Here is a 22,955-nt window from a genome sequence, read left to right as displayed (position 1 = left end):
TCAGAGGAACAGAGATGGGATTCTGTGGGCACAGTAGAGACCCTGCATGGTATGTTGCCTCTCAGGTGACAGAGTCAGGGATGTCTTGGATCGGATCCACAGCATTCTAAAGGGGAAGGCTGAGCTTGGTACAGGTTGGCACCAACGACAAAGGCAGGAGAGGTGAGGAGCTCCTGAAGAGAGATACAAGGGAGCTCAGTAGAAAGCTGAGAAATAGAAGTAATCTCTGGATGCTGCCTGTGCCACACACCAGTGAGGGTAAGAATAGGATGACTTGGCAGGTGAATGCATGGGTGAAGAATTAGTGCAGGGGAAAGGGGTTCAGATTTATGGATCATTGGAATCTCTTCTGGGGAAGGTACGACCCATACAAAAGGGATGGTTTATACCTGAACCTTGTGGGAAGGTTGGCTAGAGCTGTTTGGGCAGGCTTAGCCTAATGTGGCAGGAGGATGGGAATTGGAGTGATAGTGCAGAGGATGGAGTAGTTGGTTTACAAACAGAGGTAATGTGTAGTGATACTGCTAGCAAGGTGAGGCTATGAAAGGGAAAATTGCTATCACCAGAATGAGTTGCAACGTAAAAAGCGGACAAAATCAAGAAGAGTGAATTCAGGACTGAAGGTGTTGTATTTGAATGTGCGCAATATACGGAATAAGGTCAATGAATTTGAAGCACAGTTACAGATTGGCATATATGATGTTGTACGCATCACTAAATCATGGCTGAAAGAAGACTGTAGCTGAGAGCTTAATGTCCAAGGATACGCATTGTACTGAATGGACAGACAGGTAGACAGAGGGGGGTGACTCCGTGGGTAAAAAATCAAATTAAATCATTACAAAGAGGTGATATATGATCGGAAAGTGTTGATATATTGTGGGTAGAGCTAAGGAACTGCAGGGTAGGGAGTTATATACAGTCGGCCCAACAATATTAAAGATGTGGTCTGCAAATTACAATGGGAGACAGAAAATGCATGTCAAAAGGAGAATGTTACAATAGTCAAGGTGGATTTCAATAGACTGGGAAAACCATTTTGCTGGATCCCCAGAGCAGGAATTTCCAGAAAGCCTTTGAGATGGCTTTTTAGAGCAGCTTGTGGTTGAACCCACTGGGGAATTAGCTATTCTGGATTGGATGTTGTGCAATGAACCAGAATTGATTAGAGAGCTTAGGGAACAGTGATCATAGTATGATAGAATTTATCCTGCAATTAGAGAAGGAGAAGCTAAAGTCAGGTGTATCAGTATTACAGTAGAGTAAGGGAATTACAGAGGCATGAGAGAGGAGTTGGCCAGAATTGATTGGAAAAGAACACTGGCAGGGATGACAGCAGAGCAGCAATGTCTGGAATTACTGGGAGCAATTTGGAAGGTGCAGCATAGATACATCCCAAAGACAAATAAGTATTCTAAAGGAAGGTGAAGGCAATTGTGGCTGACAAAGGAACTAACAGCCAAAGAGAGGGCATATAATAGAGCAAAAATTAATAGGAAATTTGAGAATTGTGAAGCTTTTAAAAACCAACAGAAGGCAACTAAATAAGTCATAAGGAAGGAAAAGATGGAGTACAAAGGCATGCTGGCCAGCTGGCCAATAATATTAAAGAGGATACCAAAAGTTTCTTCAGGTATATGAAGTGTAAAACAGAGGCAAGAGTAGATATCGGACCATTGGAAAATGATGCAGGCAAGGTAGTTATGGGGGACAAGGAAATGGCAGATAAGCTGAATAAGTATTTTGCATCAGTCTTCACTGTGGAAGATGCTAGCAATATGCTGGGAGTCTGAGAGTGTCAGGGAGCAGAACTGAGTAAAGTTGCCATTACTCGGGAGATGGTGCTTGGGAAACTGAAAAGACTGAAGGTAAACAAGAGAAACTCTGCAGATGCAGATCTCCAGGCAATGCACACAAGATGCTGGAGGAACTCAATGGGCCAGGCAGCATCTATCAAAAAGAGCACAATCGGCATTTCAGGCCAAGGCCCTTCATGAAGTTGGAAAGTAAAGAAATCAGCTGGGCCAGATGGTCTACAACCCAGGGTTCGAAGGGAGGTGGCTGAAGAGATTGTGGAGGTATTAGTAATGATCTTTCAATAATCAATGATTCTAGCATACTTCCAGAGGAATGGAAAATTGCAAATGTCACTGCACTCTTCAAGAAGGCAGAGAGGCAGCAGAAAGGAAATTATTGGGCAGTTAGCCTGACCTCAGTGGTTGGAATCAATTGTTAAGGCTGTGGTTTCAGGGTACTTGGAGGCAGGCACATGATAAAATAAGCCGTAGTCAGCATTGTTTTCTCAAGGGAAAACCTTGCCAGACAAATCTGTTGGAATTCTTTGAAGAAATAACAAGCAGGATAGACAAAGGAGAATCAGTGGATGTTGGGTACTTGGATTTTCAGAAGGCCTTTGACAAGGTGCCACACGAGGGTGCTTAATAAGTTAGGTGCCCATGGTATTATAGGTAAGATTCTAGCATGGATACAGCAATGGCTGATTAGCAGGAGGCAAAAAGTGGGAATAAAGGGAGCCTTTTCTGGTTGGCTGCTGGTAACTAGTGGTGTTCCACAGGGGTCTGTGTTGGGACTTCTTCTTTTTGCATTAGTTGTCAGTGATTTGGATGATGGAATTGTTGGCTTTGTGGCCAAGTCTGAAGATAGGTGGAGGAGAAGGTAGTATTGAGGAAGCAGAGAAGCTGCAGAAGAACTCAGACAGATTAGGAGAATCGGTAAAAAGTGGCAGATGGGATACAGTGTTCGAACGGTGTGGTCATGCATCTCGCAGGGTATTTTTTTTAAATGGAGAGAAAATGCAAAAATCTGAAGTGCAAAGGGACTTGGGAGTCCTTGCAACACACACAAAATGCTGGAGGAACTTAGCAGGCTAGGCAGCAGCTATGGAAAAGAGTACAGTCGATGCTTTAGGCTGTGTCAGAGTAAGAAGATGGGGGGAGGAGAGGAAGAAGCACAAGATGATAAATAAAACCAGGAAGGGAGGGGCCATGTAAAGAGCTGGGAAGTTGATGGTGAAAGCGATACAGGGCTGGAGAAGGGGAAATCTGATGGGAGAGCACAGAAGGCCATGGAAGGAAGAAAAAGGGGAGGAGCACCAGAGGGAGGTGATGGGCAGGTAAGGACATAAGGTGAGAGAGAGAAATGGGAATGGGGAATGGTGAAGGGGTGGGGGCATTACCAGAAGTTTGAGTAATCGAATTCATGCCATCAGGATGGAGACTCCTCTGTGACCTCATTGCAACATTAGAGTAGACCATGGACTGACATGTCAGAATGGGAATGGGATGTGAGTTAAAATGGGTGGCCACTGGGAGATCCCGCTTTTGTTGGTGGACGGAGCATAGGTATTTGGCGAAGCCGTCTCCCAATCTACATTGGGTCTCACCGATATATAGGAGGCCACACTGGGAGCATTGATATAGTAGATGACTCCAACAAACCCACAGGTGAAGTGTCGCCTCACATGGAAGGACAGTTTGGGGCCCTGAATGATAGTGAGGGAGGAGGTGTAGGGGTAGTTGTAGCACTTGTTCCACTTGTAAGGACAAGTGCCAGGAGGGAGATCAGTGGGGAGGGACGACTGGACAAGGGAGTCACATAGGGAATGATCCCTGTGGAAAGCAGAAAGTGGGGGGAGAGAAAGATGTGCTTTATGGTGGGATCCCATTGGAGATGGCGGAAGTTATGGAGAATTATGTGCTGGATGAGGACGCTGGTGAGGTGGTAGGTGAGGACAAGAGGAACCCTATCTCTGATGAGGTGGCGGGAGGTTGGGGTGAGGGCAGACATGCGTGAAATGGAAGCGATGCGGTTGAGGGCAGTGTCGATGGTGGAGGAAGGGAAGCCCCTTTCTTTGAAGAAGGAGGGCATCTCCTTCATTCTGGAATGAAAAGCCTTGTCCTAAGAGCAGATGCAGCAGAGATGAGGGAATTGAGAGAAGGGGCTGGCACCTTTACAAGTAATAGGGTGGGCGAGGTATAGTCCAGGTAGCTGTGAAAGTCAGTGGGTTTATAATAGACATCAGTAGATGAGCTCCTACCCAAGATCCACAGCCACCAACTTCATAGTTCCCTCAACCTGCACCTCCCGTTTCTACCTCCTACCCAAGATCCACAACCCTTCCATAGGGAGTCCTCATGTAGGATTCCTTAAAGATTAATTTGCAGGTTCAGTCTGTGGTGAGGAAGGCAAATGCGATGTTGGCATTCATTTCAAGATGACTGGAATATAAAAGCAAAGATGTAATGTTAAGACTTTATAAAGCACTGTGAGGCCTCACTTGGAGTATTGTGAATAGTTTTTGGGCCCCTTATTTAAGAAAGGATGTGCTGACTCGGAGAGATTCAAAGGAAATTCAACAAAAATGATTCCAGGATCGAAAGGCTTGTCATATGAGGAGCGTTCAATGTCTCTGGGCCTCTACTGACTGTAATTTAGGAGAATGAGGGTGATCTCATTGAAACCTATCGAATGTTGAAAGGCCTCGATAGAGTGGGTGTCGCGAGGATGGTTCCTATGGTGGGGGAATCTAAGACTAGAGGACACAGCCACAAAATAGAGGGCCATCCTTTTAGAATGGAGAAAAGGAGGAATGTCTTTACACAGAGTGGTGAATCTGTGGAATTCTTTGCCACAGGTAGCTGCGGAGGATAAGTCATTTGATATGTTTATGGCAAAGGATGATAGTCAGGACATGAAGAGATAAGGGTAGAAGGCAGGTGATTGGGGCTGAGAGGGAAAATGATCAGCCATGTTGAAATGGTGGAGTAGACTCGATGGGCAAATAGCCTAATTTTGCTCCTCTGTCCATGGGTCTTACAGTCATAAATGTGTGGCTGAGAAACTGATGTTGGGGACAGAGTTTCAGATTTCTGGATCATTGGGATAATTAGGGAAGGTACGACCTGTACAAAAGGGCTAGGTTACACCTGAACCCGAGGAGGACAAACTCCTTGCAGATAGATTTGCCAAGGCTATTTTGGGGAAGATTTCAAATAATTTGGCAGGGGAATGGGAACCGAAGTGGTAGTTTTGAGGATAGGCCTGTTGGTTTACAAGCAGAGGCAGTGTGTAGCGAGACTGTCAGGAAGTACAGGCAGATGATAGTGCAAAATTACGAGGGGTGATTGATATGTTCGTGGCCTAAGGTAGAAGGAGCCAATTTTAGAAAACCTAGCACATTTATTTTTCAACATAGTCCTATCCTACATTTACACACTTAGTCCAGCGGTCGTGGAGCATACGGATCCCTTCTTTGTAGAAGTCGGCGTCTTGGACCTCCAGTAGTGTTTCGACAGCAGGGGTGATTGATAAGTTCATGGCCTAAGGTAGAAAGAGATGAGTTATTAACTTCAAACTTTCTGCATAATCACTCAAAGAGTTGAACTGCACGTGCATGTAATGAGAGCTGCATAACTCATCTCCTTCTACCTTAGGCCACGAACTTATCAATCACTCCAGCTGTCAACCACTTCTGGAGGTCCAAGACACAGACTTCTACAAACACGGAATCCGTATGCTCCACGACCACTGGACTAAGTGTGTACATGTAGGTTGGGACTATGTTGAAAAATAAATGTACTAGGTTTTCTAAAATTGACTCCTCCTACCTTAGGCCACGAACATATCAATCACCCCTCATATAGACAATGGGATGAGTTACTGTGTTAACGGGGTACATAATCAAAAAGGTGATTGATGCAGGACTGAAGGTATTATACTTGAATGCACGCAGTATATGGAATAAGGTAGATGATCTTGTAGCACTGTTTGAGATTGGCAGGTATGACATTATGGGAATCAGTGAGTCATGGCTGAAAGACGGTTATAGTTGAGAGCTTAAAATCCAAGGATACCTATTTTACTGAAAGCACAGGCAGTTGGGCGAAAGTGGTGGCGTGGCTCTGTTGATTAAAATTGCAATCAAATCCTTAGAAAAAGGTGACATGGGATCAGAAGATGTAGAATCTTTGTGGGTAGAGTTAAGAAACTGCAAGGGTAAAAAGACCCTGCTGGGAGTTATATACAAGCTTCTGAACAATAGCCAGGATGTGAGCTATAAATAGAAAAGATACAAAATGCATATCAAGAGGGCAATGTTACGATAGTTATGGGGGATTTCGAAATGCAGATAGATTGGGAAAATCAGGTTGGTGCTGGATCCCAAGAAAGATAATTTGTAGAGTGCCTATGAGATGTTTTTTTAGAGCAGCTTGTAATTGAGCCCACCAGGGGATCAGTTATTTTGGACTGGATATTGTATAATGAACCAGATTTGATTAGAGAGCTTATGGTAAAGTAATCATTAGGAGGCAGTGAACATAATATGATAGAATTCACCCTGCAAATTGAGAGGGAGAAGCTAAAGTCAGATGTATCAGTATTACACTGAAGTAAAAGAAATTACACAGGCATGAATGGATTCTCAACATTCCTGGATTTCAGGCACCAGGGCAGGAATGGATTCTGAATATTCCTGGATTTCAGTGCCTAAAAAGGGATAGACAGGGTGGAAAAAGGGGAGGAGGGGTGGCATTACTGGTCAGGGATACTATTACAGCTACAGAAAGGGTGGGTAATGTAGCAGGATCCTCTTTTGAGTCAGTATGGGTGGAAGTCAGGAACAGGAAGGGAGCAGTTACTCTAATGGGGGTATTTTATAGGCCCTCTGGTAGCAGTAGAGATACAGAGGAGCAGATTGGGAGGCAGATTTTGGAAAGGTGCAAAAATAACAGGGTTGTTATCATGGGTGACTTTAACTTCCCTAATATTGATTGGCACCTGATTAGTTCCAAGGGTTTAGATGGGGCAGAGTTTGTTCAGTGTGTCCAGGACGGATTCCTGTTACAGTATGTGGACAGGCCGACTAGGGGGAATATCATACTAGATCTAGTACTAGGTAATGAACCGAGTCAGGTCACAGATCTCTCAATGGGTGAGCATCTGGGGGACAGTGACCACTGCTCCCTGGTCTTTAGCATTATCATGGAAAAGGATAGAATCAGAGAGGACAGGAAAATTTTTATTTGGGGAAGGGCAAATTATGAGGCTATAAGGCTAGAACTTGCTGGTGGGAATTGGGATGATGTTTTTGCAGGGAAATGTACTAGGGACACGTGGTCGATGTTTAGAGATCTTTTGCAGGATGTTAGGGATAAATTTGTCCTGGTGAGGAAGATAAAGAATGGTAGGGTGAAGGAACCATGGGTGACAAGTGAGGTGGAGAATCTAGTCAGGTGGAAGAAGGCAGCATACATGAGGTTTAGGAAGCAAGGATCAGATGGGTCTATTGAGGAATATAGGGAAGCAAGAAAGGAGTTTAAGAAGGGGCTGAAAAGAGCAAGAAGGGGGCATGAGAAGGTCTTGGCGAGTAGGGTAAAGGAAAACCCCAAAGCATTCTTCAATTATGTGAAGAAAAAAAGGATGACAGGAGTGAAGGTAGGACCGAATAGAGATAAAGGTGGGAAGATGTGCCTGGAGGCTGTGGAAGTGAGCGAGGTCTTCAACGAATACTTCTCTTCGGTATTCACCAATGAGAGGGAACTTGATGGTGAGGACAATATGAGTGAGGTTGATGTTCTGGAGCATGTTGATATTAAGGGAGAGGAGGTGTTGGAGTTGTTAAAATACATAGGCTGCTCCACGAGGCGAGGGAAGAGATTGCTGAGCCTCTGGCTAGGATCTTTATGTCCTCGTTGTCCACGGGAATGGTACTGGAGGATTGGAGGGAGGCGAATGTTGTCCCCTTGTTCAAAAAAAGTAGTAAGGATAGTCCGGGTAATTATAGACCAGTGAGCCTTATGTCTGTGGTGGGAAAGCTGTTGGAAAAGATTCTTAGAGATAGGATCTCTGGGCACTTAGAGAATCGTGGTCTGTTCAGGGACAGTCAGCATGGCTTTGTGAAGGGTAGATCATGTCTAACAAGCCTGATAGAGTTCTTTGAGGAGGTGACCAGGCATATAGATGAGGGTAGTGCAGTGGATGTGATCTATATGGATTTTAGTAAGGCATTTGACAAGGTTCTACATGGTAGGCTTATTCAGAAGGTCAGAAAGCATGGGATCCGGGGAAGTTTGGACAGGTAGATTCAGAATTGGTTTGCCTGCAGAAGGCCGAGGGTTGTGGTGGAGGGAGTACATTCAGATTGGAGGATTTTGACTAGTCGTGTCCCACAAGGATCTGTTCTGGGACCTCTACCTTTCGTGATTGTTATTAATGACCTGGATGTGGGAGTAGAGAGGTGGGTTGGCAAGTTTGCAGACAACACAAAGGTTGGTGGTGTTGTAGATAGTGTAGTGTGGACAAACTCCAAGGCAGAGTACAAAGTAAATGGCAGGATACTTGGTAGTGTGGAAGAGCAGAGGGATCTGGGCATACATGTCCACAGATCCCTGAAAGTTGCCTCACAGGTGAATAGGGTAGTTAAGAAAGCTTATGGGGTGTTAGCTTTCATAGGTCAAGGGATAGAGTTTAAGAGTCGTGATGTAATGATGCAGCTCTATAAAACTCTGGTTTGGCCACAATTGGAGTACTGTGTCCAGTTCTGGTCGCCTCACTGTAGGAAGGATGTGGAAGCATTGGAAAGGGTACAGAGGAGATTTACCAGGATGCTGCCTGGTTTAGAAAGTATGCATTATGATCAGAGATTAAGGGAGCTAGGGCTTTACTCTTTGGAGAGAAGGAGGATGAGAGGAGACATGATAGATGTGTACAAGATAATAAGAGGAATAGATAGAGTGGATAGCCAGCGCCTCTTCCCCAGGGCACCACTGCTCAATACAAGAGGACATGGCTTTAAGGTAAGGGGTGGGAAGTTCAAGGAGGATATTAGAGGAAGGTTTTTTACTCAGAGAGTGGTTGGTGCATGGAATGCACTGCCTGAGTCAGTGGTGGAGGCAGATACACTAGTGAAGTTCAAGAGACTACTAGACAGATATATGGAGGAATTTAAGGTGGGGGGTTATATGGGAGGCAGGGTCTGAGGGTCAGCACAATATTGTGGGCTGAAGGGCCTGTACTGTGCTGTACTGTTCTATGTTCTATGTTCTATGTTCTATGAGAGAGGAGTTGTGCAAAGTGGATTGGAAGGGAACACTAGCAGGGATGACAGCAGAGCAGTAATGGCTGGAGTTTCTGGGAGAAATCCAAAAGGCGCAGGATAGATACATCCCAAAAAAGAAGTGTTCTAAAAGCAGGATGATACAACCGTTAGAAGAATGAGGGGTGGGGAATCATTGAAACCTAATAAATGTTGAAAGGCATAGAATGGATGTGGAGAAAATGGTTCCAATGGTGGGGGAGTCTAGGACCAGATGGTACAGCCTCAGAATAGAAGGATGTCCATTTAGAATGGAAATGAGGAGGAAATTCTTTCGCCAGAGGGTGGTGAATGTGTGGAATTCATTGCCACAAGGAGCTGTGTAAGCCAGACGTTGGGTTGTATCTGTGACGGAGGCTGACGGGTCCTTGATTAGTCAGGGCATGAAAGGTCATGGGGAGAAGGCAGGAGAGGGAAATGGATCAGACAAGATGAAATGGTGGAGCAGACTCGATGGGCTGAATGGCCTAATTCCTGTGTCTTATGGTTTCATGGAGTCTTGTGTTCCACACTGTTGGATTCAGGAATATTTGTTGTCCTGCAGCCATCGGGCTCCTGGATGGGCTTCACTCACTGAGTGCTGAACTGAGCTGTGGACTCATTGTCAGGGGCTCTGCAGTTCATGCTCCATGGCTTCCTTGACTTTTTTTTCACTATTTGCCCAATTTGTCTTCTTTTGCAAATTGGTTATGTGGCACTTTTGTTGTGTGTGTTTTTTAGTGAATTCTATTGTGTTTCTTTGATTTGTGAGTGTCTGCAAGAAGAAGAACTTACATATTTACAGTTGGGGAATTTATATACTTTGATAATAAATTTGAACTTTGAATTTTGAGCATTCATTTACACACACACAAAACATACACACACACACACTCACACAACACACACACACACAACACACACACACTCACATACAACACACATACGTGCACACAGACACACACACACACACTCACTCACACACAGGCACACTCACACACAACAAATACAGAAACACACACACACTTTTTAAAATTAATTTTTCAAAAACTGCACTACCACTACAAAAATCTCTATACAACATGCTAGACTACATAAAACACACTGTTTACAGTTTCAAATGGAAATACTCTTATTACTATCTACTACATGCTCAAGCCCCAAGGTTCCCACCATTCCCAGAAATCCCCCATTGTACCCGTAGAGATTGCATGCTCCTTCTGCAGGGACACCCGGGCATTGACATAACCCCTAAGGATGGGCAGGCAGTCAGCTCACACAGAACCATTGGCTGCCAGCCTCCTGGACCTGTGAAAGCACACACTTATACATTTAACCACATTCACATGCACACAACCACAGACACATCTACACACACAGACTCACACTGTCACAATCTCACATTCGCACATGCACACTTACACATGCTCTTTCTGGATCATAGATGACGTTTCCACTCTGAGCTTGAGGGTCTGGGGTGGCTGATGAGGCCACTGTGAGACCATTAACTTCTTCACAATGGGCTAGGTGGTACTTGACAGACCACTGAGTGGGTCATCTCTGAGGTGGTCCAGCCTTTTTACTAACTACTGCAAGGCTGGAGGTTCTCAATACATCCCAAATGCTCTTTTGAGGCATTGTCACATTTCCTCCAGGACACTTTGCGCCATTCTTCAATCATTTCTACTAACTAGCTGGTAATCTTAGGAAGTAGTGATCATAATATGATAGAATTCACCTTACAGTTTGAGGGAGGGAAGGTAAAATCTGATGTATCTGTAATACAGTGGAGTAAAAGGAACTAGAGACATGAGAGAGAAGCTGACCAAAGTTGATTAGAAGGAGCACTAGCAGAGATGATGGAAGAACAGCAATGGCCAGAGTTTCTGGAAGCAATTCAGAATGCACAGGATAGATTCATCCCAAAGAAGTATCGTAAAGAGGGGGTGGGGAAACCATGGCTGACAGGGGAAGTCAAAGACAGTATAAAGGCAAACGAGACGGACATAATATAGAAAATACTTGTGTGAAGCTAGCGGATTGGGAAGTTTTTAAAAACCTACAGAAGTAACTGAAAAAACAACAAACAGAGAAAAGTTGAACTCTTAAGTTAAGCTAGAAAGAATATAAAAGAGGATATCAAAGGTTTCTTCCAATGTAAAGAGTAAAAGAGAGGTGAAAGTGGATATCAGGCTACTGGAAAATGATGCTGGAGAGGTTGTAAAGATCTAAAGGCACCTGGACCAGATGGATTACACTCTAGGGTTCTGAAAGAGGTAGCTGAAGAGATTGTGAAAGCATTTTAAGAAACTTTAGATTCTGGAATGTTTGGAATTCGTTGAGGAAATAACAAGCAGGATTGACAAAGAAGAATCACTGTATGTTGTTTAATTAGGTTTTCAGAAGGCCCTTGACAAGGTACGGCTCATGAGGCTACTTAGCAAGATAAGAGCCCATGGTATTACAGGAAAGATACTAGCATGGATAGAAGATTGGCTGACCGGCACCAGGCAGAGTGGGAATAAAGGGGGTGCTTTTCTGGCTGGCTGCCAATGACTGTTGGTGTTCCTCAGGTGTCAGTGTTGGGATCACTTCTTTTCATGTTATATGTTCATGTTTTGAAAGACGGAATTGATGGCTTTGTGGCCATGTTTGCAGACAATACAAAGATAGGTGGAGGAGCTGGTAGTGTTGCAGAAGCAGAGAGTCTGCAGAAGAACTTGGATAGATTCAGAAAATGGGCAAAGAAGTGGCAGATGGAATACAGTGTAGGGAAATGTCTGCCCATGTACTTTGGTGGAAGGAATAAAGGTGAGACTATTTTCTAAACAGAGAGCAAATTCAGAAAGCAGAGGTGTAAACGGACTTGGGAGTCCCCATGCAGGATTCTCTAAAGGTTAATTTGCAGGTTGAGTCGGTTGTGAGGAAGGCAAATGCAATGTTAACATCCATTTCAAGAGGACTGGAATATAAATGCAAGGATGTAAGGCTGAAGTTTTACGAGGCATTCGACAGACCAGACTTCTGGGTCCCTTTTCTGAGAAAGGATGTGCTGATGTTGGAGAGAGTCCAGAGGAAGCTCACAAGAATGATCCCTGGATTGAAAGTGTTTGAAGGCTCTGGGCCAATACTCACTAAAGTTTTAAAGAATGAGGGGAGATTTTAGCAAATATTAAAAAGCCTACTGAGAGCATGTTTCCTATAGTTGGGGCATCTAGGACCAAAGGGCACAACCTCAGAAAAGAAGGATGTTTCTTTAAAACAGAAATTAGGAGAAATTTCTTTAACAAGAGTGTGTTGAATCAGTGGAATTCATTGCCAGATGGCCGTGGAGGCCAAGTCATTAGGAATAGTTAAAGGGGAGGTTGATAGGTTCTGGATTAGTGAGGGTGACAAAGGTTTTGGTGAGAAGCCAGGAGAACGGGGTTGAGAAATAATATATCAGTCGTGATGCAATAGCGGAGCAGATTCAATGGGCAAAATGGCCTAATTCTGTTCTTATATCTTATGGTCTAATCTCTTCTCATGACAGAGTTCAGAATATAAAATGTCTGTTTCAGGAGTCCAGTGAGCAATATTGCCAGCATGACAATTAATTGTATCTGGCAATTCAGTGCTGGCGTGATGGCATTAGTTCTCGTCTTCCCAGTGAATCTGGAGGATGTTGTGGTATCTCCCTTGTTCCAGAGACATCTGAAATGCATAGTCCAAGTTTCAAAACCATTTAGGAGGGAGGAATGAGTTTTGCTCTCTTTTTCTTTTTCCTACACATCTGTATATAGAAACAATCATGCTCACATTTACACACACACTCACACACAGCTCAAAGTTCAAATGCACACAAAGATATTGACACATACTCATACATAGATACATTCACATACACAGAATCACCCACACCAACTCACAGGTGTGTCTATACACACTTGCTGTCTCACATACTCACAATTTCTCTCACACACTCATACAAGCTCACAGACAACAGGAATTTCACAAGAATATGTGACAAACTTATATTCAGGTGTATGGGGTATAAGCAGGGGTGTGGCGATATTTGTATAACTTTATTTGCTGACCCTTCCTTCACACTGTTTCAGTCTGACTTCACCTGCAGCCTTCGCAGATACAATATGTGCATTCAGTGCTGTGCAGGGATGATAGGCAGAATTCCATCAGAGATAGTAATGAACAGAGGGTCAGGCATTTCATGACAGGTAAATAATGCAAGCAATTTCATACTTCACAAAGAACAACATACAAGGTTAAACCTCACAGGCCCTTCAAGCAAGGCAGCATCATCATTCTCTCTGCCACTGGATTCAAAACTCACCCTAAACACAAAGGAATGTTAGACATTGTGAGAGAGAGAGAGAGAAACATATGATTCCATACCTTCTGTAAAAACAAGTCACCTACTGCCTTTTTGAGAGAACCATCCATCCATCTAATTCCACTGTCGACTTTCCTTTACCAATAACCCTGGATGTAGTCATAATTTGAATCTAATTCTCTATTGAAAGTTATGATTCTCTATTGAAAGTTATGAAAGTTTCCACTTTTTAGGCCACGCCTTGTGCTCGGAAATTTTCATGATCTTTTGCTGACTGTCTTTATTCTGTGATGTAACACTTGGTGACCTCCAGTTACTGACCCTCCCTGCAGCAGAAACTGTACTCCTTGCTTACCTCATCAGACACCGTGGGTATAAACATGCCTCCTGTTAGGATAAAGAGAAGTTTAGGACTAGGTTGACTAAGCAAAGCTGAGGTTAAGAAGAAGGGTCACTGCAAGAGGGTTGCAGGTTATGGTAGGAAAGAAAATTAGGGTTTTAGCAAGTAAAAGGTAGGGAAAGAGGTTAGGATTAGGAAGCAGATAGGATTAGGGTTAGGGTAATGATTAGAAAGGTTAGGGCGAGTAAAGGCTTGAAGAGGGGTTCTGGTTATGGAGAAGGGTTGTGGTTGGGATGTGTTTACAGAAGCAGGTCAGGGTTAGCATAAATTGGGTTAGTAACTGTGTTTCTGAGGTGGGCTATAAACTACCTGAGTACTGCCTCTTACTTAGACAGAATTATTAACCAGCAAAGTGCCCTAATGAAAACAAATGTCCAACTATCTCGGTGTTTTGTTTTCCAGAAAGGCGGATGAAATTATTTGAAGAAATGTTCTGGGAGAACACAGCAAGCAACGGCGAACCAGGAGCTGAGGAATGGACGGGGAAATAATGGCAATTCAGTCCTAATGCTAGCAGTTCAGGAGTGCATCACCCTGCAGGTCAACAGAATTCTTTGTCTGCACTAGTTTGGCATTTGGTGCTCTCAAAACGTCGTTGCCCACAAACCCCTGGAGCATAAGGGGATGGCTCTACACAACCTTGGTCTCTGGATCTGCCTTGCCTCGTTGATGAATGCTGTTGGTGTTTCTGGTGACTGCTGGCTCATTGAAGGAGAGAAGGGATTTGTCTGGTTAGCAATCTGCAGCCAAAACCAGCCCCCTTACGAATCCATTCCTCAGCACATCAACAGCACAATTGTCGACCTCCGTCTGAACGAGAACAAGATCAGAAGCGTCCAGTACTCCTCGCTCAATAGGTTTGGCAACCTGACCGAACTCAATCTGACCAAAAACCAGATTTCCTACATTGAGGATGGAGCCTTTTCTGCACAGTACAACCTGCGCGTCCTACAGCTGGGGTTCAACAAGCTCCGGAATATCACCGAGGGGATCCTGCGGGGTCTCGGCAGGCTGGAGTACCTGTACCTCCAGGCCAACCTCATCGAGGTGGTGAGTCCTAATTCCTTCTGGGAGTGCCCGAACGTGATGAACATCGACCTATCCATGAATCGGCTGCAGTCGCTGGAAAGTTCCACCTTCCTGGGACTTAGCAAACTCTCGACTTGCGAACTCTACGGCAACCCGTTTGACTGTTCCTGCCAGCTGCTGGGCTTCCTCAAGTGGCTGGTGCAGTTCAACAACACCACTAGGAACTATGACCGCACTCAGTGCTCGACTCCGGCCGAGTTTGCTGGAAGCCCGTTGCTGGGACAGGGTCAGTCTGGCTCTGAGGACGCCCTGAGCTCCCTGCTTCTCCTGTGCAATGAGGAGTTCCACTCCATCGACCCCAGGTTCCTCTTCACGCAAAAACCCACGGCCACCACCGCCACTTCCGAGAGCCCGTGCGAGGCCGAAGACTGTCCATCGGGCGAGGAGTCCACCCCACTGATCTCCTTCCAGACGCCAGTCATCACGATGGATGTGACGCCGGAGCTAAAGCTGAAGGAGGTGTCGTACACCACGGTGACCCTACTGGTCCGCAGCCCGTCCTCCGCCGCTATGCCCAGCCTTTTGGTTCAGTACAGTAACAGTGCATCCAAGGACGTGAAGAGCCTTGATACGCAGGAAGAGGAGATCAAAGTGGAAGAGTTAGCCCCCAACACCAACTACACCTACTGCGTGGCTTCAGTGCGCAACTCCCTGCGTTATAACCAGACGTGCATTAGCTTCTCTACCAGGGCTAGGATCAGAAGCAAACCACTACCGGCCGCTTCCAGCACCACGCACTACATCATGACCATCTTGGGCTGCCTGCTCGGAGCTGCGATCCTCCTCAGTGTGATCTACTACTGTCTCCGTAAGAAGAAGGAAGAGCGGGTGAAGGACAAAAGACCAGGAGACGCAAAGAAGACAATCATTGAGCTGAAATACGCCCCAGAGTTGGAGACAATCACTATTACCCAGATGGCGCAGAAACCCCCACCGCCTTCCGATATCATGTCTTCTAGGTTACCGTACCTGCCCTCGCCAAGGGCACTGGACGAGTATGATGTGCAGGAGGAACTCGACAGTCCCAACACCAGCCGGGGTAGCTATATGGACGTGAGGACAGGAGAGCACCCGTACCACCGGGACATCCTGGAGAGTATGTTCGCAGAGAGCCACGACTCAGCGACCGAGATCTCCACCATAGCCAAGGAGGTGGACCAGGTCAATCTCATCATCAATAACTGCATCGACGCTCTACAGACCGAGAGCAGCTCGTTCTGCGGACCCGGATCCGGTCCCTCTGTGGAATCACAAGGCTTCTTGAGGGCCGATCAAGCCCTGGGCAAATCGGGGTTCCTGTCGCCGGTGTACCGGGAGAGTTACCACCCACTAAAGAGGCACAGCAGCATGGACGCGGCGCCCAGGTGTCCCAGCAATGCGTCCAACTGCTCGGTGCGCAGTCCCAGATCAGTGCGCTCCGACATCTATGCTTGCCCCAGGTACAAGCCGGAAAGTAAATATATTGAAAGGACCTCTCCGGCACGTAGTGCCGTCCTGAGCGCGACTCCGTGCCGAATTGGGAGAGTAGAAGCGGGCCAAATGCAAACCAACAGTGACCACTCGCACCTCTACGCCGGCTTGCACCCCGGGGAGAAAAAGCAAGCCAGGAGTCCGAGTCCCTGTGTCATCGAAGCGCCGCCGCGATCTCGCTCCCGCAGGAACCTGGCCTACACTCAGTTCTCCCCCCAGTACCACAGCGTCAGCTACGCCTCCAGCCCCGAGTACTCCAGCAAACCCTCCAAGGGCGTGTGGGAGCGCTACAAACCGCACGAGAAGTGGCGCAGGCAAGAGGAATACCTGGCGGCCGGGTACGCGCTGAGAAAGAAAGTCCAGTTCGCGACGGACGAGGATTTGCATGATATTCTAGATTACTGGAAAGGGGTTTCCAGCCAACATAAATCCTGATCCCTAGTTTGCCGGGACTACATTGGGCACAACAATGGAGAAGTTCAAAAGTGTCTCTTTTTTATTGGAAAGAAAATATTGTTGAAATTGGTATCTAAAATGTATAAAGGAATTCTTTACAAATATATATTATATGTATACAAACATGCATATATATAGATAGTTAGATATATGCATGTATGTATGTATGTATATATACATACATATAAAAGAATATAATATATATTTATGAAGATAGACGGTTGGAGATAAGGACACCCAGAAGCCTTGGAATATCAGATATTATTTATCGCATGACTCTATCCTGTGACTGTGTCTCACTGTGGTGTACACGGGGCATTGATTGTTGTACAGTGCACACTGTGACTGGACTGTACTGTGTCATTGTAGCTCACATGCTGCTCACACCCTGCATTGTACAGTAATATTTACCAGTAAAAACACCTCCTCCCTGCAGTTATGTACAGATAAATTTCTATATTTGCAATGATGTTCCTGGGTTTTTCCGCCTGTTTGTATCAGGTTTTAATCGCGGGTTTTACAGAGCAGTTGTTTGATGTCCACTGACCACAAGCATTGGATAAAATTGGACTGGCAAAAAAAAACGAACTGAATGGTTTCTTCTGTCGCGCTCCCGCTGGTCCAACTCGCTGGCTCTCTCAATGAGAGGAAGGTCTGTACTGCCAACAGGTACACAGGAAAAAAAAAGTAGTGAGGCTAGAGAAAGAGAGAAAGTTTGAGGTAAAAGAAACATTTATAAAACACTGATATTTTGACAGTGCTTCTACAGGGAGGTCTAAGTCAACTTTATTGTTGTTATGGGTATACAATACATACACAGGATATACAATATACAGTGACTCATTAAAGTATTCAGCCCCCAACCCTTTGTTCACATAAATGAATATTACAAACAGGTATTTTGATCAATTTAACTGAGAATTTTTATTTGTGAGTCACATGCACCTTTTTTTTACAGTACAGCCCAAAAACACAGAAAATTGTAAAGCATGAAAAACTAAAAATTCAAAACCTGTAACGTGAGCAGTTCAAACACGTTCATTCCCCTTTGTTCAATATTAGTCGAACCACCTCTCGCAGCCATTACAGCCAGTAGTCTTTTTGGATAAGTCTCTTTTAGCTTTGCACAAGGTGATGGAGCAAAATTTGCCCATTCTGCCTTGCCAAATTGCTCAGGCTGTGCCAGGTTAGTTGGAGAGTGGTGGAGGACATCAATCCTGGGTTCTTTCCAGAGATGTTGATCAGGTTACTTTCAGGACTCTGACTGGGTCACTCAACAACATAAATTTTCTTCATTTGAGGCATCTTATAAGTTAAAAAAATTAAATTAACATAAATTATGCATAATATATACATCCCCAAAAAATAAAAATCACAGCACTAGTGCACGATTGAGAGAGAGAAAACTAAAGTAATCAGAGGAAGTGTTGCGGTTTCCTGGGTCAGTTTAAGAACTGGATGGCAATGGAGAAGAGGCAGTTGTCGAACCTTGAGGTGTCGTCCTTAGGTTCCTGTAAACTTGCTGAATGCAGTATTGAGAAGAGATCAAAGCCCAGATGGTGGGGGTACCTGACTGAAGGTTATTATCTTCTGGGAGATATGCTGGAAAGAACTGCACCCATGATGAGACTGGCAGAATCCACCACTCTCTGTAGACTCCTGCACTCCTGTAGAAAGAAGTTCTGTTTGGCAGACATTCCTTGCTGGGTGAAGGGTGATGATCATGTAATGACTCAAGTCCAGCCTGTGGAAGTTTCAGGTGAACCACATTGGGAATGTGAGACAACAAGCTGATACTGTTTCCTGCTTCTTTACTTTGATTTCTCCCATTGTCCCCACCCCCCACACACACAACTATCCACTCAGATACATATCATAAATAGCCTGAAGGTACCTACAATATGCTCTCCACTCCTCTCTCAAGCACCCTTCGACTGAGAATTTAAGTCAGTAAGTGCTGCTACTATAAATCAGGCAGGGCCCACTAAGTACAAAGTCAACAGTGCAGATTTTGCTGAGTGAGGGGACTTCAGTAAAGTTACACATTGCAGCTGTATCCGTAAAGATAAAATAATTAAATAACTAAAGTTATGGAAAGATAAGTTAAAATTGGTATGACAAAATAGGTGATGTGTTGTAGCTGCTTTGTGTGCTAACTGATTGAAACATCTGTAATAAGAGTCTGCAGCTCAACGGACTTCAGTTTAGAGTGTTGAGTTAAACTCTGAGACTTGGACATTCCAGAGAAGGGTACCTGGACACTTCCTTCAAGAATCAATCAACCATTCGGATTAAGTTTTGGAGAATTAAAATGAATGTAGAACCAACAGGGGACAGTGGACATAGAGGGTATAGGTACCAACTAAATTGGAGAAGAGAGCCAGCTGACCCATCAGGGCCGTGGCAGCTCCCCACAGAACAATGTTCTCAGTCTCTTTCCTTTCTGGATTTGCCACTCACCTAGCCAATGCCAAAGTCAAGGATACTTCTCCTCAGAAAGGAATCTGGAGTGGGAAGGGAAGTCGGAGATTTTATGCTGGTGGGTCCTGATTAGGATGGCATGATAGTGTAGTGGTTAGCACAATGCTTTGCAGTACAGGCAGCTAGGGTTCATTTCTGCTGCTGACTGTAAGGAGTTTGTACATTCTGCCCATTGCCGCATGGTTTCCTCCACGTTCTCTGGTTTCCTCCCACAATCTAAAGATATACTGGTTGGTAGATTAATTGGCTACTGTAAATTGTCCCATGATTAGGGGGTTAAATCGGGGGATTGCTGGGCAGCGTGGTTAGAAGGACTGAAAGGACCTATTCCATGCTGTATCTCAATAAGTAAATAAAGAAGGGATAGTCAGAGAGTACCAGGTAGACACAGAGCATAACTAACATCCGATAACACCTTCAATTAACCTGCAGTCAGTGCAAGAACAAATGGTCAACAGCCAAAACTAAAGCTTATGTGAATGCATATGGCACTTAAACAAGATAGGATAATTAATCACAAACACAGAAAATCTGCAAATGCTGGAAATCCAAAGCAACATACACAAAATAAATGCTGGAGGAACTCAGCATGTCAGGTGACATCTATGGAAAAGAATAAACAGTCAGCATTTCAGGCCGAGCCCTTCTTCAGGATAATTAATGGCACAGATATACATATAATCTCATTACATTCACAGAGATGAGGTTGTAAAGTGACCAAGATGGAGAACTAAATATTCCAGGATATTCATTTTAGAAGAAGTAGGCGAATGGAAGGGTGGCTCTAATAATAAAAAGATGTGATAATGGTTATAGAGAACAAGGATCATAGATCAGAAAATCAATCTGCTGGAGTGGAGTAAAGAAAGAAAAAGGTATAGGAAGCATTGATAAGAATTATCAATTGGTCCCAAACCATGGCAATGCAGGGTGTAACTCAGAAAAAAAGAGGCAAGTATCACAATCACAATACAAGAATCCTAAAGGTTTCGGATTAGATATAGACAGTATAAAATCATTTAGCAACAATGTTGAGGAGGACTTCAGAACAGATTAAGTAAACTGGCGAAACACAAGAGATAGAATAAAATACGGAAGAATATGAAATCATTCACATTAATTAAAAATGTAGAAAGAACACAAGAAGATAGGAACAGGAATTGACCAATCACCTCCTCAAACCTGCCCGACCATTCTACACAATCATGGCTGACCTGTTGCAGATCTTGGCTTTTCTTATGTGCCAGTTCCTCATTACTTCAATTCCCCATTATTTTAACACCGGTCTGCCTCCTCTTAAAATATTTCAAAAGCTCCAACCTCTACAACTCTCTGGTTTGAGAATTCCCAGAAACGTGTTACTTCTGCAAGAAATTCCTACACAACTCAGTTTTAAGTGACTGGCCCCATTTAACTGTAACAATGTCCCCTTGTCTGAGGATCTTCAAAGGACAGGGATCATTTAAGTGGTGAGAGACGGAAAGGTGCTGGTGTTCAATGGGACCTTGGTGTCCCTGTACTTGAAGCACTGAATGCTGATATGAAATCGGACTAAGTATTTATGAGGACTGATGGTTTGTTGGCCTGTACTGCAAGAGGATTTCAGTACAATATTAAAGATGTTTTTTTTTGCAATTTTGGAGGGCTCTAGTGAGACCACACTTGGAATTTAGTATTCAGGTCTGGTTTCCCTGCATCGCATGTGTTATCCATGTGACAGAGAGGATGCACTGTAGGTTCACCAGATTGATTTCTGAGATGATAGGAGACTGGACCTTTTAGGATGAGAGGTTCTCTTAATGAAGCATGAAATAGTTGATTGAAGTGGGGAGGATATTTCCCTTAACTCAGTCATCCAGACCCAGAGGTCACAGTTTCAAAATAAAGGGTGGGCTTTCCCAACACAGAGATGGGAAGAAACTCTTTCACCTAGAAGGAGATGAATCTTTGGAATTCTTTTCCATAGAGGGCCATGGAACCTCTTTTGTTAATGGGGATTATTTGCTATAAGGAGTTAGTGCATGAAAGTGGTGCTGAGGTAAAATATCAGCCATTTTCTTGAATTACAGAGCAGTCACAAGGGGGGAGGGGGTGAAAGGCATACTCCTGGTGCTAATTCTTATGTTCAAACCTACCAAACAGGTGATGCAGAGAAGGCAGGATGTTTATTATACACACACTCTTGACTCATTTGTTTAAACTTTTAAACATTGTGGAGGTAAAGAATACCTAATTAAAATTACACAATACTGAATCTATTCCAGCTGAGTACCAAGTACATACAAAACACAGTGTAGTCTAAAGTGACATCATGGTTCTGTTACCGGGCTAGAATTTCAACAACAGCTTTAAAACCAAACCCAGCAGCTGAGCAATTTAAATTCAATTAATTCATAAAACTGAAATTTAATAATAAATCTGTAGCACAGACCATAAAACCTCTGAACCATCATGGAGAAGAAACTGCCTGTCCTCACCCAGTCAGATCCAATCTCCAAACTCATAACTGCCCTGAAATGGCCTGGCAAGGCATTTAGCTCAAGAGCAATTAGGGATGACCAATAAATGCTGGCCTTGCTAGCAGTCCTCTGAAACAAATCAACCAGATCATATTGCCATGGGAACTTCCCTAGCAATGGAATTCCAGGAACCCACATTATATATCTTTAATGCTTAACACACACAATTGAACATTTCAGGCAGAACAGTCTGTTCCCTCTGTTGCATTTATTTTAATGTCTACTGACATGCGTAAGGTCTGTGGGTTATCAATAAATGATAAAATTATGGGATCTTGTCAGCACAAACTGAGCCAGGAGACGAAACTGGGGGGCTTTGTCTTCCGAATATGTCATAATATGCTAATAACTCCAAGTCATAGACTCAATTGCGTAGCACTGAAAGAGGCCCTTAAGCCCAATTGGTCCATGTCATCCCATCAAATGCCCATATATGCGAGTCTCTTCTGCCAGCACTCAGAATCACAGAGTAACACAGCACAGACACAGGGCCATCAGGCCATTCAGCCTGTCGCCACCCTGCTAGTCCTAGTTCATGTCTTCATTTTCTATCCCTCTAAGCCCCACCCTTCCTGTAACTGTTCAAGTGCTTTTTAACTGATACTATTGCATCTGCCTCCATTGCTTCATCTGGTAGTTCATTCCTCATATTCACCACCACATGCATGACAACTTTTCCCCTATGTCCTTTTTAAATCTTTCCCATCTCACTCGAAACCTATCCTCCCCTACCATGCAGAAAAGACCATTACCATCTGCCTCTGACTTGGTCCTAGATCTCTGCACCTTGGTGATTCAGGCAGGTATAGGAATTGGTTTATTATTGTTGCTTGTACTGAGATACTGTGAAAAGCTTTTGTTTACATGCTGTCTAGGTAGACCATCCCATACATAAGGGCATTGAGGTAATAAAAAGGAAAACAGGTAACAGAATGAAGACATAAGAGACTGCAGAAGCTGGAATCCAGAGCAAAACACAATCTGCCAGAAAACCTCGGTGGATCAGGCAGCATCTGTGGGAGGAAAGAAAACATCAACAATTCCATAGATACTGCCTGACCTGCCCCAGAGCTGTGTTTGCCTAGTGGATTATTAGTTGCAACCAAGTGCAGGATA

General features: G+C 44.3%; 1 protein-coding gene across 1 annotated transcript; it reads left to right on the top strand.

Annotated features, from left to right (window-relative positions):
• The first annotated feature begins 14,448 nt into the window (after window positions 1-14,448).
• LOC134351846 (protein ELFN1-like) lies at window positions 14,449-17,674 on the top strand. Its single transcript, XM_063058645.1, has one exon. It carries the CDS (start codon window positions 14,449-14,451, stop codon window positions 16,816-16,818), a length of 2,370 nt encoding a protein of 789 aa, XP_062914715.1. The 3' UTR covers window positions 16,819-17,674.
• The last annotated feature ends 5,281 nt before the right edge of the window (window positions 17,675-22,955 follow it).

Source organism: Mobula hypostoma, chromosome 9 (assembly GCF_963921235.1).
Source record: "Mobula hypostoma chromosome 9, sMobHyp1.1, whole genome shotgun sequence".
Taxonomy (NCBI): Eukaryota; Metazoa; Chordata; class Chondrichthyes; order Myliobatiformes; family Myliobatidae; genus Mobula; species Mobula hypostoma.
Note: the sequence above shows the minus strand (reverse complement) of the source record. Positions and strands in the feature narration are given on the sequence as shown.